The sequence below is a fragment of the Miniopterus natalensis genome, assembly GCF_054644295.1.
Source record: "Miniopterus natalensis isolate mMinNat1 chromosome 7 unlocalized genomic scaffold, mMinNat1.hap1 SUPER_7_unloc_1, whole genome shotgun sequence".
NCBI classification, from domain to species: Eukaryota; Metazoa; Chordata; class Mammalia; order Chiroptera; family Miniopteridae; genus Miniopterus; species Miniopterus natalensis.
In genome coordinates, this window is record NW_028269915.1 from 294,470 (window position 1) to 308,473 (window position 14,004).

Sequence of the window (14,004 nt, forward strand, 5' to 3'; positions counted from 1 at the left end):
TCTGGTGTGCACACCCGGTGGAGGCTATAAGGCTGGCCCCAGGAGTCTGAAATGCTACGTAAGTGGAGGCAGGGAGAAGCAAGCAGAAGGAAAGGAGATCACACTGCACCTGCATGTGGAAGAAGACAGAAGACAGACGCAGGTGCCCTCCCTCCACTAAACTGCCCTGCTCGCCCGGCAGAGGCCACCCGTCCATCTTGTCTAAAATAGCACTCTTGTCCATCTTCACGCCAGCCTTGCTTTATTTTTCTACAAAGCACTTACCACGGCCTGACATGTTTTACATTCATTTATTATCTGTTTCTTCCTACAAAATTCAAGCCCCGCAGGACAGGTCTTTGTCTGGTTGGTGCAGGTGTACAGACCTTATCCCTGAATATTTGTCTGATGAATGGGTGTTTGCTCCCCTCCTCCTGTAGCGGGAAGAGGTAAGTGGGCAGGTGGCTGAGAGGCCCAGCCTCCAAAGGACACTGTTCAAGACACAGCAAGAGATGGGGACTGGCTAGCTGGTGATCAGAGGACCACCTTAGGAAAGAGTAGGGGCAGTGGGGCTTCAGACGGGCAGGGGAGCATGTGAGGAGAGGGAGGGGGCCTCAGTGGCCCATGCTCTCCTGGCTGTGGGTGTGGGCCAGAGTGAGGCTCCTACACTGGGGAGAGTGCATCTGACTTAGACAGGGACAGGGTCCGGCTTCCCTGCCTGTCCAACCCTGGAAGGTTTGGGATCCATCACTGGTATGTGAAGTCAAGTCATCATGGGGACTTCTTCTAGGCCCTTGTGCTTGGGGGCATTTAGCATAGCACAGAGGTGTTCCCTCCTATCTCTACACGTTCCCCCCACCACCCTGCATGAGCTGCAGGCCTTGAGAAGCTTTCGTCACTGGCAAGGGGGAGGCCAAAGACACAGTAAAACCACTTAACTTTCTTGGCCATCTTCCTAGCTAAAGACAGTCCCAGTGTCCTGATGCTGGGGTAACATTTTGGTGGCCCTCCATCCTTGCATCCTTGATTTGGCACAAGGCCCTGTTACTTTAGGACCAAGACCTACCTTAGAGCTGCAGCAAGAGGCAACTCTGTAGCAGTGAGCCACCGGCAGAATGTAGCAAGGGGCAAGGGTGGATCTGCTGGTATCAGAGATGTCCTTTCAGGGCCATGAAGTGGTGGGGCAATGTCTGAAATGAGGCCATTTCAGCTTGAAGCCAGGGCCAGTCCCACCCAAGGGGAGGCAACTGTGGAGGGTGCTGCCTGCTGTGAGAGCTGCCAAAGAAAGTCAACTGCTCCTGGAGGACTGCAGAGCTACGGCCAGGTGGCAGGGCCACTGAGAGGCCAAAGGGACCCTGATCTGCCTGCAGCCTTTCTGGTAGGTGCTGCTATGTGCACACCAGAGGGAGGTGAATTGGCCAGGGGTGCGGAGCTGGTGCCTGAGATGGAGCAGTTTGGAGAGAGAACAAACAATGGGGGAAATGCCACAGGAGGGGTCGCCTGGGAGCTGGAGAAACATGAGGGCCTCAGGGAGGGGAGCCCTGCCCTTGCTGGAGACCTGGTGTGAAAACTACAATGCAGTTTGGCTAAATCCTTGCTGGTCTTGAACCTGGTGGAGTGAAGAATCCACACTGAGTTCCTGACCATCTAGCAGGAAAGGAACCAAAGGATTCTGTAATGAAGTAAGAGGTTTCTGCTCCTGGAAAGGGAGCTCTGGACTGTAGCCCAGACTACCAGCTGCTCCCCGCCCCCCACGCCTCCCCAACCCGTGGGCTACAAAAATTTGATTCAGAAATGATCTGCTCTCTTGGCTGGGGACATATAATACTGACATGTGATACAGAAACCAACTGTCTCTGATTAAAAGGGCTGAAAGGAGTTAAAAATTAAACTAAATATGAAGCCTTTGGCTATAGTTAGAGTTTAGGAAGCAACCAATTTCTATCAGGATGCAGAGAGGGTGGAGGGAGGTGGGCGACTTGATTAAGATGGTAATAACTAGTATAAGTAGAAACAATGGAGTATGGCTAAAAAAAAATACATCAAAAGGTTCTGCTAGATGGGATTAAAGACCGCCTTCCAAAGGAAGGTGGGAGTGCCTTCCTAAACGCAGTTAAAAATAAGAGATGTTGATGACAAAGGCAAAGATGTCAAGTTCTTTTCCCATCCTCAGTCTCCAGGATGGATACTCCAGGTTTTTTCAGCTCTGATGCTTAACCATGTAAGTGAGACCTCAGAAGCATCAGTGAAGATTTCCGAGAGTATCTCCTGATTTGTTACTGATGCTGAATGGTATTCTGAGTTCATAGGTTTCAAGTTTGTGCAATGAAAATAAAAAGTGCAATCCCCCCCGCATGTGAATGCACTCCCCAGTTCTTTGAAACACTCTCTAAGGAATAAAGGAATGCAATAAAAATCTATAGGAGTGGATTTCTGCCAGCATTTTGCCTAGGTCTTTGGTTCAATTCACATATTTCCCAGCATGCTGTACAAATACATCAAATCAGGGCTCCAAAGATGATATATATAGAGAAGAGTTTTAAGGGTCTTCTGAATCATACACAGAATTTCACATGACTACATTTTAAAGCTTACATTGTTTTCTTAAATACACCACTGCCTTTAAGCCAAGAAATTAACCAGATTGAAGAATCCCCCTTACAGACCATCCATTCACACTAGATGCACAGTTGCAAGACGATACCAAATGACAGCTGTAAAACATCACCCTCATATGGACACCATAAAACAAAGCAGTTAAAAAGCATTTTAGATTTTTTTTTTTCCACTTTCTGCTCCTGCTGAGGATATTTACGTTTGCAGAAGCGTTTTTATTCTCATTATTTAGACCTTCCTTCTGCTTGATACTGGTACAAAATAGCAACCGACTGTTTACTTCTCACCTGCTGTCTGCTCTTCCTCTAAAATAAATGTTACAGAGTTCTTACGGCCATGGAATTGATCATGAAAAGGGACAAGGAAGGGATCATGAAAAGATGATTTATTTAAAAATCATTTATTTTTAATGTATACATTTATTTAAATGTACTTAAAACTATCTCTGTGAAAAATCTAGCAAGCTGGAGCTCTGTCAAGGCAAGTAAAAACCTTTCCTCAGTGTTACTGAAATTGATTTCATGATGCTGATTTTCAGGATGTAAAAACACTATGGGGTGACAGAGTTCCAGGCGGCTCTAACGAGCAGCAGGGCTAAGATCCCCGCTACTTATGCAACCATGCAGAAACCCCATTTTCTTTCATCTGGCCTTTTCTCTTTCCCCTTTTTGATTTAAACTGGCCTCATCCAAAACTGACTCACCCACCTTCCTCTCCCTCGAACAGCCACTTCCTTAATCATTAAGCCCTCAGGACACCGAGGTTCTGGTTGGCATTAGAGAATCTTAGGGACAAAGCCCGGGGTCTGGTGACCACAGAGGAGAATGGCCAGACCCAGAAAAATGGAACATCCCACTGTCCAAATCCTTGTAAAACCAGCCAGAATTGACGCCATGGCTGACATCAGGACCAGATGCAATGACCAATTACCCTCCACCCCAGCACTGACCAATCAATAAGACCACGGCCCTAACCACAACCCTAACTCCCGCAGTGACCAGGATTAACGATTTCCCCCCATATAAGCCGCTAGGGGCCCTAGAAGCGGCTGGGGGCCAGGTCTTTGAGCACGAGCCGGCCTGTGACTGTGGGCACGGCGCCACTTCCTGAAATAATACACTTTTACTTTCTTTGCTGCAAGCTCCTGTTCGTGTTTCTGGGCTCTGATGCACGCAGGCAAATGGGCCCTTTTAGTCCAGTAACGCTTAAAAGGTGGCACAGCAGCAGCAGCCGCAGGCCTCGGAAACCAGGATTCGCAGCTGCCCCATATCCCCAGGCGAAGCTGTGGCTCACGAACATCAGAGTTTGAGAAGCTCGCACTGTGTCTTTTCCTCTCCATTTTTACTGCCACCCTAACTCTAGGCTCTTCTTTTAATCTGGACAATACAGTTTCTAATGACTCACGCTCCTGCTCTTTCCTCAGGGTAAAGTCCACACTGACCTCCAAGCCATTCGCAATCTGCCCGGTCTCTTCTTTCCTTTTTGCTGTCAAACCCTCCACTCCGGTCAAATCCCATGCAGTTTTTGGCCTCAGACCTTTGTGTAATTCCCATTTGTTTTTCTTTGAAGCCCCAGATTAAATCCAATTCTAACCACCAGGGACACTGTAATTCCGTTCATGTACTTACTGTTTCGTGATCTCACTAGCATGGTATGCTGCCTTATATCGTGTTTACCCTTTTTAAAAGTTGAGTTATAAAATACATGAAGTGTGGAAAGTGCACTAATCTTGTGCTCATCCTGATGACTTTTTTAACCTGTATACACTCATGTCCATTTTTCTCTTAAATGTGTCTGCCTCATCTACATTAACTGTACTGAGCACAACTTAAGGTGGAAGCATGCCTTTGATTTCTAGAAAGAAGCCCTGGATACCCAGCACCTGATATACTTTAGCCTAAATCTTTTACTGTAACCAGTTATTCTGACACTGTTTAGGAGGAGGGAGGATGCGTAAGCCCTGAGGAGCAGGAGCAAACATTTCAGTTTGTAGAAATGCTATGAAGGAAGGACACAGTGCTTCTAAGGGTATATATTGGGCTCTGGCAGAGTGTCCACTGCACCCACCTCACCCAGTGTGTACAATGTCATTAGAGAGCCCTAGGCATGATCACAAGGGTGGTTTGCATTCACGCTGGAGGCACCAGCAGGAGCCAACTGGGCTGGGGACCACACTAAGTCCTGTAATCGTGACCAAGAGAGACACTGTCCTGCTCCATATGGAACTTACCATCTAGTTGTAGAAAAACAAACCTAGGTAAACCAGGCAGGTATTTTGCTAATGCCAATCAGCTGATTATAAGAAAAAAATTGACAGGGGCTTGCTCATTAGTTTGTTCAGTGTCTACTGGCTTGTGGCTTTTTGTCAATGAATAGTACTGAAAGCCTTGAGCTTTAGATTTGGACTACAGAAATGCCTCCAAGAGGGTGTTGTGCATATTGCAAAGGAGGAATTGAGAACAGAAGGTCCATCTCTTCTGCTTCACACAACGTGAGATTGTCTGGCTGATCCTAAGACTATGTTCAGTTAGTAAGGTTATCAGACCGGTGCTTATTTTTGGTGGCAGCTGGGTAGGCACACAATGTCCAAGACTCGTAGCATGTTTCTATCTACAAGGCACCACATTCATTAACATTCTTTCAAGAAACAGCGTTAGTAAAAAGTTCTCCAATACCATCGGAACTGAAATAAACTAAATCATTAATAAATGAACAAAAAGTATATTCTAAATCCATGTTAGGAATTGTACATTTGAAGGCAGAAAAAAAAAGGAGAAATAGAGTAAAAACTGTACTAGTGGTTGTGTGGAAGAGTAACTATTTCCTTGGTATGTTTAAGTTGGATCCTTTTGAAAATTATATCTATCGGTAGCCTGGGGAAGTTTCAATGTAAGGAAGAATCTTGTTGCCTTCAAAAAACGATTTCAGTAAAGGATAGCTAGGGCTTCTAGAAATGTGCATGAAAATTCCATGCTACCTTAACAGAAATTCAGGTGGTGAGTCTGGAAAAATACCATGTTTTCTGAACCAAACCTACCTCTGAATTATTTTTCTTAAATAAATTTCGTTATTATTATTTTTGAATCCTCACCCATCGATGTGAGAGACACGTGCTGCCTCCCACACGTGCCCCAATCAGGGCTGGGGATCGAGCCTGCAACCGAGGTACGTGCCCTTGGCCAGAATCGAACCCGGGACCCTTCAGCCTGAGGGCCGATGCTCTAACCACTGAGCCAAATGGGCTAGGACGTAAATAACTTTTTAAACAGAACACACAATCATATGTAGTAACATGCAGTTTAAAATGATTTATTTGACAAACTTCTGTGGTTTACGTTTCAGCATTTCATCAACTGCAAAAATAAGGAAATAATTCAGGGGCCTAATACACTTTTGAAATAATATTTACGGTTCCTAAAAATGTATATTCACGTAGTTTGAAATGAACATATTTTAAGAAAGTTCACGCTTATTCAAGCATTGTTTAATCTCACAAAATATATTAATATTGTTGGCAATATTTGTATTATAAAAGGGTCTTCAATTTACCAAAGGATTCAACACTAAGCTATTTTCAAAGTTTTATTTTTTTCCAGTCTAAAGAGGGGTTACAACTCATGCTGTACTCACACAGCTGCCTCTGTGCAACCATGAGGATGAGCGGAGACACCAAAAGCCTAGAGTTCTAGAAAGATGTGGGGGTAAATAATGGACAGGTGTCCTTTACAGAAAACTTCAGAACCACCACCAGTCAGATAAAAAGACACTTAAATATGAGGGTCAGTTCTCATCTACATATACGTGGTGTTTTTTTCCTCCCTTAAAACAATCAATCACACTGGAAAACATGATATAATGGTGAATCTTTCAAAGGGCCTGGGAGAGTCCCTATAATTATTTCCTGAAACACTAGAATTCTCTTATGGAGAAATCTTCCAGTGAAGGGGGAATTTAAACTATCCATGAGTATTCAACTTAGATTAACATACTTGTTAAGGCAAAAGCAAACTGGTGTTCTTCATGTTTTGAGGCTATGAGAAAGTTTGGCTACAGGATTTCCTTTTCAGCCAGAAAATACACACTGCTATTCCAGAAGGATGGAAGGTAGCACAGCTGGCTTCTAGCCTGAGGGTCAAGCATGCTGTCCAATCCTGCTTCTTTCCTTCCTCCCTGACTCAAAGCTGGCTGCATGGCTAAGTAAAACATTCCAACTTATATTTTCAAAGTTTTTAATCCACTGTTTTAAAAACAGCATAATAAATGAAAACAACTAGAACTTAAATGCTGTTCTAATTTTTTTCCTACTTTTGGTTGTTAAAATCAAAACAAAACCTACAAACACACAGTCCCAGGATTTTCTCAAACCAGTTCTTTGGCAATGTTAGAGTGAGTAATGTGGCTGCCATGCTAATTAACATATTTTATAAGTCTAATTAAAGTGTTGAGATAGGAAAATAACTAGAAATGTTAGAGAAATTCAATTGAAAGAAATTGTCATATGTTAAACTTTGTAAATCTTAAAAAAAAATTACAGAATGTAAACAGTAAAATAATATTATGCAAGAATGTCCTAAGGTAATTTTAGTATAAATTATGAAAACAGATTAATAGTCAACTGCAGTCTCGTTTTGATGGCAAAAAATAAAGGATACACAGAAATGGCACTGTCCATCAAGTAAGAGGAGGTGTTGATAACCCTGTAATCAAAATAATCATTCTCCTCTTTACGCACCACGTGTCAATTTTATATATTATCAATTAAACTAAATTAAAAACCCTTCAACTTTGATAATTCGGGCAGAAAACGGAATACACAGGAACTAGGAATTTGATCAAAGTTTTGAGAAAGATTCATATACACCAAATTAACGAGTCCTATGAAAAGGCAGCTATAAAAATACACATCACAAGCTATACAGAACTTTAAAATCCAGTTAAGGGTGGAGAAAGCCTAGAATTTCTTAATGTATCTGAGACCACTGTAAACCCAAAGGTAGAAGCATCTTAAGAGCATTTCAGCATTCTGGCATATTCAAAATCTGTAGTGTGTAATATCTCTCTAACACACAGAGAGCCTTTCAGAAGCTGGCTACCGACAGGAAACCTCGGAGCGAGTTCTGTCGTCACACTTGATCTCGCAGGCGGGCCAGTCTCTGCGACAGCTCATCCTGCTCCGCCGAGGCCACGCTCGTGCCCACCGAGTCGGTCTGGCCCTGCGGCAGCTCCAGGTTGAGGTCCAGGCCGGCCTCATCTGCCATTTCCTGCAGCAGCATATCCACTTGGTTCTGGGGAGTGGTCAGCGTCGTGGTGCTGCTCATGGTGTCTTCCATCTGCTGCGTCTGGACGTCCAGCGTCTCAAACTGGTGCTCGAATTTGTCCATCAGGGCGGAGATCTTCTCTAGATTCATGGTTTTCAACGTCGCATCCATCGACTTAACCACCCCGGCCATTGACTTGGTCACCTTGCCCATCGTCACCGCCGTCTGGACTCGAGCAGCCACCGCATCGACCCGCGCGCTCATTCTCAAGAAATTCACCGCCTGGTTCTTCTGGCGAATAGCGTTTTCGGCGTGTATCCTCGCCACTTCCATGTTGCCCTTCTGAATGGCCTTTTTGATTTTGGCCTTTTCGGCCTTTTCCTCCTTGTCGCATTTTTTGGCGCTTCTGCTCAGTTCTTTGGCCGCGAACTTCAGGTTGAACAGGTGCTTCTCCATGTTGGACATAGTCGCCGGCTCCTCGGGGCGGGCGGCCGGGGCGGGGGGCGCGATGCAAGGACGCACCGCGGAGGTCCGCTCGGGGTGGCCGCTCCTTTGTTTTGGTCCTACTTCCTGCTTTCGCTGCGCGGCGCAGGCGGTGACGTCAGAGCCCGGCGCCGGGGGGCGGGGCCCGCGGGACTGGCGGTGCTCGGGGCGGGCCCGCGGGACGGAGCGGGCGGAGGGGCGCCCCGGGGCGAGCTCAGACCCGGCTCCGCGGCGCCCGCGTCCTGCGCTGAATCCTGCCCAGTCTTTAAAAGTATTTACGTGAGTAGGTGCACAAAAGCTCGTGTGCACACGCACTTAGGCGCATGCCTGCTGCAGTGTGCAGGACGCGCCGGGCTGCAGGTAAACATGGCGACGCTCAACGCCGCGGCCTCGGGCGGGGCAGAGGCTGGAGTCCAGGCTGAAGCTTGCTTTCCTGTTTCTTCCCGCTCTCTCTCTGTTTTAATCCCCACCCGAGGACATTTTCCCCCATTGCTTTTCAGAGAGAGTGGGGGGGATGGAGACAGAAACGCATCACTGACTTCCCCCTGGGCCGGAATGGAACCGGCAGCCGGCGCGACGCTCTGCCCGCTGGCCCGAACCCGCTGGGCTGAAGCTTTATTTGCTCGGGCAACTTCCCCCCTCTGGGGGGACCTGAAACCATGCATTGCTAATACATTAAAAAACAAAACAAAACAAAAGTTGTGTCAGTGTCCTGCCTCTCACTCTCCGACTACAGTCTGGGCTGGGTCCTGGGTTATCCTTTTATTTCACCAGTGGGTGAAAATACCTTCCAAACCATGGACCGCCACATTTCTACTGTGGCCAGAGTTCGGCTTATCGGTGAGTTGCCAGCAACTGTCATCCAAATATCTTTCTCTGATTTAGTAATAAAATAAAAACACAACCCATCATTTGCTCACATTATTCTAGCTACTTGATGTTTTATAAATATCCAAGGAACTTCACTCACATTTTAAGTTTGACAGGCTAAACTGTCATCCTACATTATGCAGGCAGAGAACAGTGAGGTACCGGGACCCACACCCACTGGCATACATCAAAACTGTCACTATGTATTATACCCTTTTAAAATGCAGGCTTTCAAATGGCAGCAGTGTGATGTGGCTTTTTTCCTTTTTGAAAGATTTCTCAGATACAGCGGTAACAAAACATAAGAAGGCCCAACCTGCCCTAATGAGCTAGGTTGAAAATGATTACTGAGAGCTAATTCTGTTTAGAGGTAATTTTAATCTAGAGTCTAGTACCATCCCTTTGTACCTCCTGTGACAACTTTCCAAGTGTCTTGCACCACAAATTAAAGCTGTGCTGGTGTCACATGCATTTTCCTAAAACACAGCTCTGATTATATCACTCTCTTGTTCCAAAACCTGGGTGGAAAGGCTGAAATCCTCTATGTGGCACAGTGGCTCCCCACCCTCCCTTTTCTTTCCCTCCCCTATGCACCAGTTAAACCAGAATGAAGCTTGGAAACTGAGCATCATTTGATCAGGGTGGAGAATGAGAATCTATGCCCCTCCATCTGCTGCCTGGGCTTCCATCCTGTTCATCTCTGCCTGTTGCTGCTCCTCAAAAGCCACCTTCTCCATGAAGCCTCCCAGGACCCCCTTCCTCTGTAGTGCCACTGTACTTTGCATCTCTTCCACAGCACACAGGGCAGACTGTCTGTGGGGACAGGTTATCATATTATGAACCAAGCAGATGCAGAGAACAATGTTACTCCTTTCCTCCAGTGGACAGCAAGCTCTCTGCACACCAAAGGCACTGCATCCAATAAGGCTTTGCTGAAATGAATTGTGGTTGGCAGGGGATAGGATGTTATCCTTGTTAGCAGCTGAGCCAAGATTACTTTTTTCCCTAAAGTAGAACTCTCTCTTCACATGTGACATTTATAGAAACAAAATATAAAAAACCAATAAATAGAAGAAATCTGTTTGAAGTTGGGCTAGAGGGCCTATGCCCCCTTCTCTGCTCAACCCCATCTTACCCTCCCTTTCTTTTGGGTCCCTGGCTTTCCTTGCAGTTAGCAAACCAGTTCCTTAACCATGTACCGTGCCCCATGTTCCATAGTTTGCTTAATGACAAATTCTCATTAGGTGAGAGCATTTGCAATATAATCATGAGAAACACTGATAGATTATGAGACTAATGACAACTAACATTTATTAAGTATTGAGGTGCCAGGCATTGTTCTGGGCACTTCACATGAATTATCTCATCCTCACAAACTTAATGAGACAGACACTATTAACACCTCCAATTTACAAGTAAGGAAACGGAAGCACAAAAAACTAAGCAGCTGGGCTGGGACCACCCATCTGCTGAGTGTTAGAAATAGGATTTCATAGATATAGTGGGGACCAATAATAAAACAATGGGGAATCCAATAAGTTAACAAAAATAAAAGACTGATCATCTTCGGATTGAAAGAAGTCGATTTACCAGTTTTCTTCTGAGAAGATTGAGAAGTTGCATTGACTGCAAGGTTAATATGACCCAAGTAAGGTTGCTAAAGGAAGTTAACATCCCTTGAAGCTACATTCACTGAATAATGGAATAATGGCAGGTCTCCCCTCCAGGCTGGCCAGACAATTAGGTAATGGAGTGGAGTTCCAGGAGCTGTGCAGTATTTTCAGAGACCAGGGCAGATTGAAACACAGAAGAGAAGGCTGGCCTCATGTTTGGCAGCTGCCCCTCCTCTCCCTGTGCTGGGGACATTCCTTAGGCCCCTGTGGTTTTCTTTCTATAGCTAACAACTCCCACTTTTACATTTCCAGAGCAAGTTTTCTTCTGAGCTCCAAATATAGCCAAGAGTCTCCTGACACTGGAAAATTTGGGGTGCGAGACCACTTGGCAGCTCCTCCAAATCACTGAACGCTCAGTCCTTCCCCCTAATCTGCTCACCCCTTTTTAATAAGTTGCACCTCCAATCACCTAGTTTTTCAAGTCACATTCTTAGGAATAATACTAGATGATCCCCTTCCCTACACCTGCATCCTATAACTTTTTCCATTCTCTATATGTTCCATTGAGGGTGAAACCTTCAGGGTCTGTTAGATTAGCATGCTTTCTTTTTCATGTATCTAGCAACAGGGAGATTATTTTGGGTTTATGAAAGATTATCAAAGGAGACTTTGGTCCTATGATACTTCTGATTGCACATGAGAACCTTCTGAATTCAATTCATGGTGTAAACAAAGAACATACAGTTTATAGTCACTGGGACAGTCAGAACTTCTGCAACAACATTGCTGCCTTACAACACTCAGCCAAAGTAGAAAGTTTTTTTTACAGACCGTAAAAAATTTTTCATTAGAGTGCAGACATTTATAGAAAGCCATGAGTCAAAGTCAAGCCAGTTAATTTTTTTTTTTTTTTACACCATTTTCACCAAATACATTGGCAAAAACTATAATACCCACTTTTAGGAAGAAATAGGTACTGTCATAAACTGGTAATAAGAGTACAAATTGTACAACTTTTTTTTCCCTTGTGCTTTTACTAGCATTTATTTTATGCTGAATTTGCTCCCAGGCCATAGGTTTTTGTTTTTTGTTTCTTCTGGGATATGTTTTTCTTCTGTGCAACCTCCCCTTCTGGTTTAGAAACAAGCTGCTCTTTTTCAGGAAGGATCACCTCCACGTGGCAGGAGAGCTCAGAGGTGGGTTAATCTGCCCATGAGCTCTATAAGTCCTGCAGTGCATCTTGGGGGCTTTGTTCACCTGGATATGCTCAATGACCAGAGAATCTACATCTAAACCCGTAAGTTCAGCATTGCTCTCCGCATTTTTAAGCACGTGCAATAAAAATTCAGCACTTTTTGGGCCGCCCACCCTGGGTCCAGCCCCACTGTTTTGCCTGGGCACACCTACCAACTCCACTACTGTAATGACGGAATGGAACACATTGCTTCTGTAAAGTGACATCCTTCAGATACTTGGCGGCTTTTCGGATGTGATTGCCCTTGACGGCCTGGGCAGGTTCACGAGTGTTCTTAAAGTGAACATGAAGATTTGAATCTCTTGATTTGCATGATTTTGTGGGGTTTTCTGAGTCAAGTGAACAATGAACCATTTTCAGAGGTTACCTCAGGTTGCTTTCAGGAAGAGCTACTTTTGGACCAGTTATTTTTATCATAAAATGGGGAAGAAAAATATGCCATAATTTGGCACATAGGGCCTATTTCTTTTCCTTCCTTCCTTTGAACCAATACAAAAGGTTAAAATTGAGATATTTAAGCAGGACATGTGGCTTGATTTCAATGGAGAAAAATCATTTACTAAATTTAAAGATGCTAAAAAAGGGAAATATATATAAAATATAATGTTACTGTGTGTGTTAAAATATTGCTGGATTCTCATGTGTAGGTTTCTAGTGGTTTGAAATGTTATACCCGGAATTACCTTTCAGAACTCTGCCTCACTTACCACAATTTGTATCTATGTGTTTATTTATGTTGGTTTGCTCAGTATCAGTCTCTGTCCTTTTAGATCTTTTTATGGTGACATTTTGATTCACAATCTTGCACCTGGTACCAGTCAACCTCTGGGATACACAGATGCTCAATAAATTCTTGTTAAATGTATGAATGCAGCCAAAGGAAATGGCATTGGATATATATCGACCTGGCAACCATTTCAAAAAATACATTACACATATTACTGTGTGCATTATATGCATATTTTTTCATTATATCACCCTTATATAGGAATGCAACTCTAATTTAAAACTCTGAGACTTCTCAAACCTTGTGAAACTGCAAATTCATTGTCCTTCAAATTATGTTAACATGATGTCAAGGTTTAAAAATGAAAACAAGAAAGAGTTAGAAGGAAAGAGCATGTGAGACGTCTGCACTGTGTGCTGGTTGGTAAATGGCTGGGTTATTGGTTCTCATGGTGGTGGGGGGCGTGGATACTGTTAGGAGAACCCTTCCTTCCCTGTGTCCTGAGGTCTAATGGGGCATCTACTATTGCATTAACGTAGGGATTCTCCTGCTCCCTCTGTGCACTGAACCACCTGCCAACCTGGGGACAGGCTGAAAACTAAATCTAAATACTCCTGGCCTCCCACAGACAGTCCAGGGTTTCTTCTGGTGATGGGTAAAGCAGTGACTGCCTGGTCCTAGCTGTTCGCAGCAGGGGCTTCACAGTCCCACCCGTCCTCCTTGCCTTAAAGAAAGAGCCAGATTTAGAAAAAATAAATGGCAGTCACTCTTTTTAAAAAAGTAGTCTCTACACATAAATTTTCCCATTTGGGTTTTGTTAAAGAGTAACTCTAGATTCTCTTTAGTTCATTCCTATTTTAAGATGATTTTTGGACTCTCTCAACAAAGGAAGCACTGTAAAGTGGGAGGGAGCAGCCTGTAGTGTGGTCTTGAAGGGCCTTGGGGCAGGCTCCGGTCAGCTCTCTTTACGGGCCTCAGCTTCCTCATTTATAAAATTGGAAAGGGGGCCCTATGATCTAATATTCTTGTGACAATGCCTTTATCAGGTCTTAGCACCAGGGGAGGCTGCTCAAAAACATTAAACTAAAAATAAAATCCCCAAACAATCTGTAGATTAATTCTAAAATTTATTATGAGAGAAAAATGTATTATTTAAATGTCCCTTTTCCCCCAGCAATTAGTGATGGATGTTTGCAAATCTCG

The 14,004-nt window shown here is 44.3% G+C and overlaps 1 protein-coding gene across 1 annotated transcript; it reads right to left on the bottom strand.

Annotated features, from left to right (window-relative positions):
- Nucleotides 1–5,883: 5,883 nt before the first annotated feature.
- Nucleotides 5,884–8,405, bottom strand: CHMP1B (charged multivesicular body protein 1B). Its single transcript, XM_016208935.2, has one exon. It carries the CDS (start codon nt 8,316–8,318, stop codon nt 7,719–7,721), a length of 600 nt encoding a protein of 199 aa, XP_016064421.1. The 5' UTR covers nt 8,319–8,405; the 3' UTR covers nt 5,884–7,718.
- Nucleotides 8,406–14,004: the final 5,599 nt, after the last annotated feature.

What these genes read in the sequence shown, in the direction of transcription:
- CHMP1B (XM_016208935.2), bottom strand. Translation starts at nt 8,318, where the DNA reads ATGTCCAACATGGAGAAGCACCTGTTCAACCTGAAGTTCGCGGCCAAA.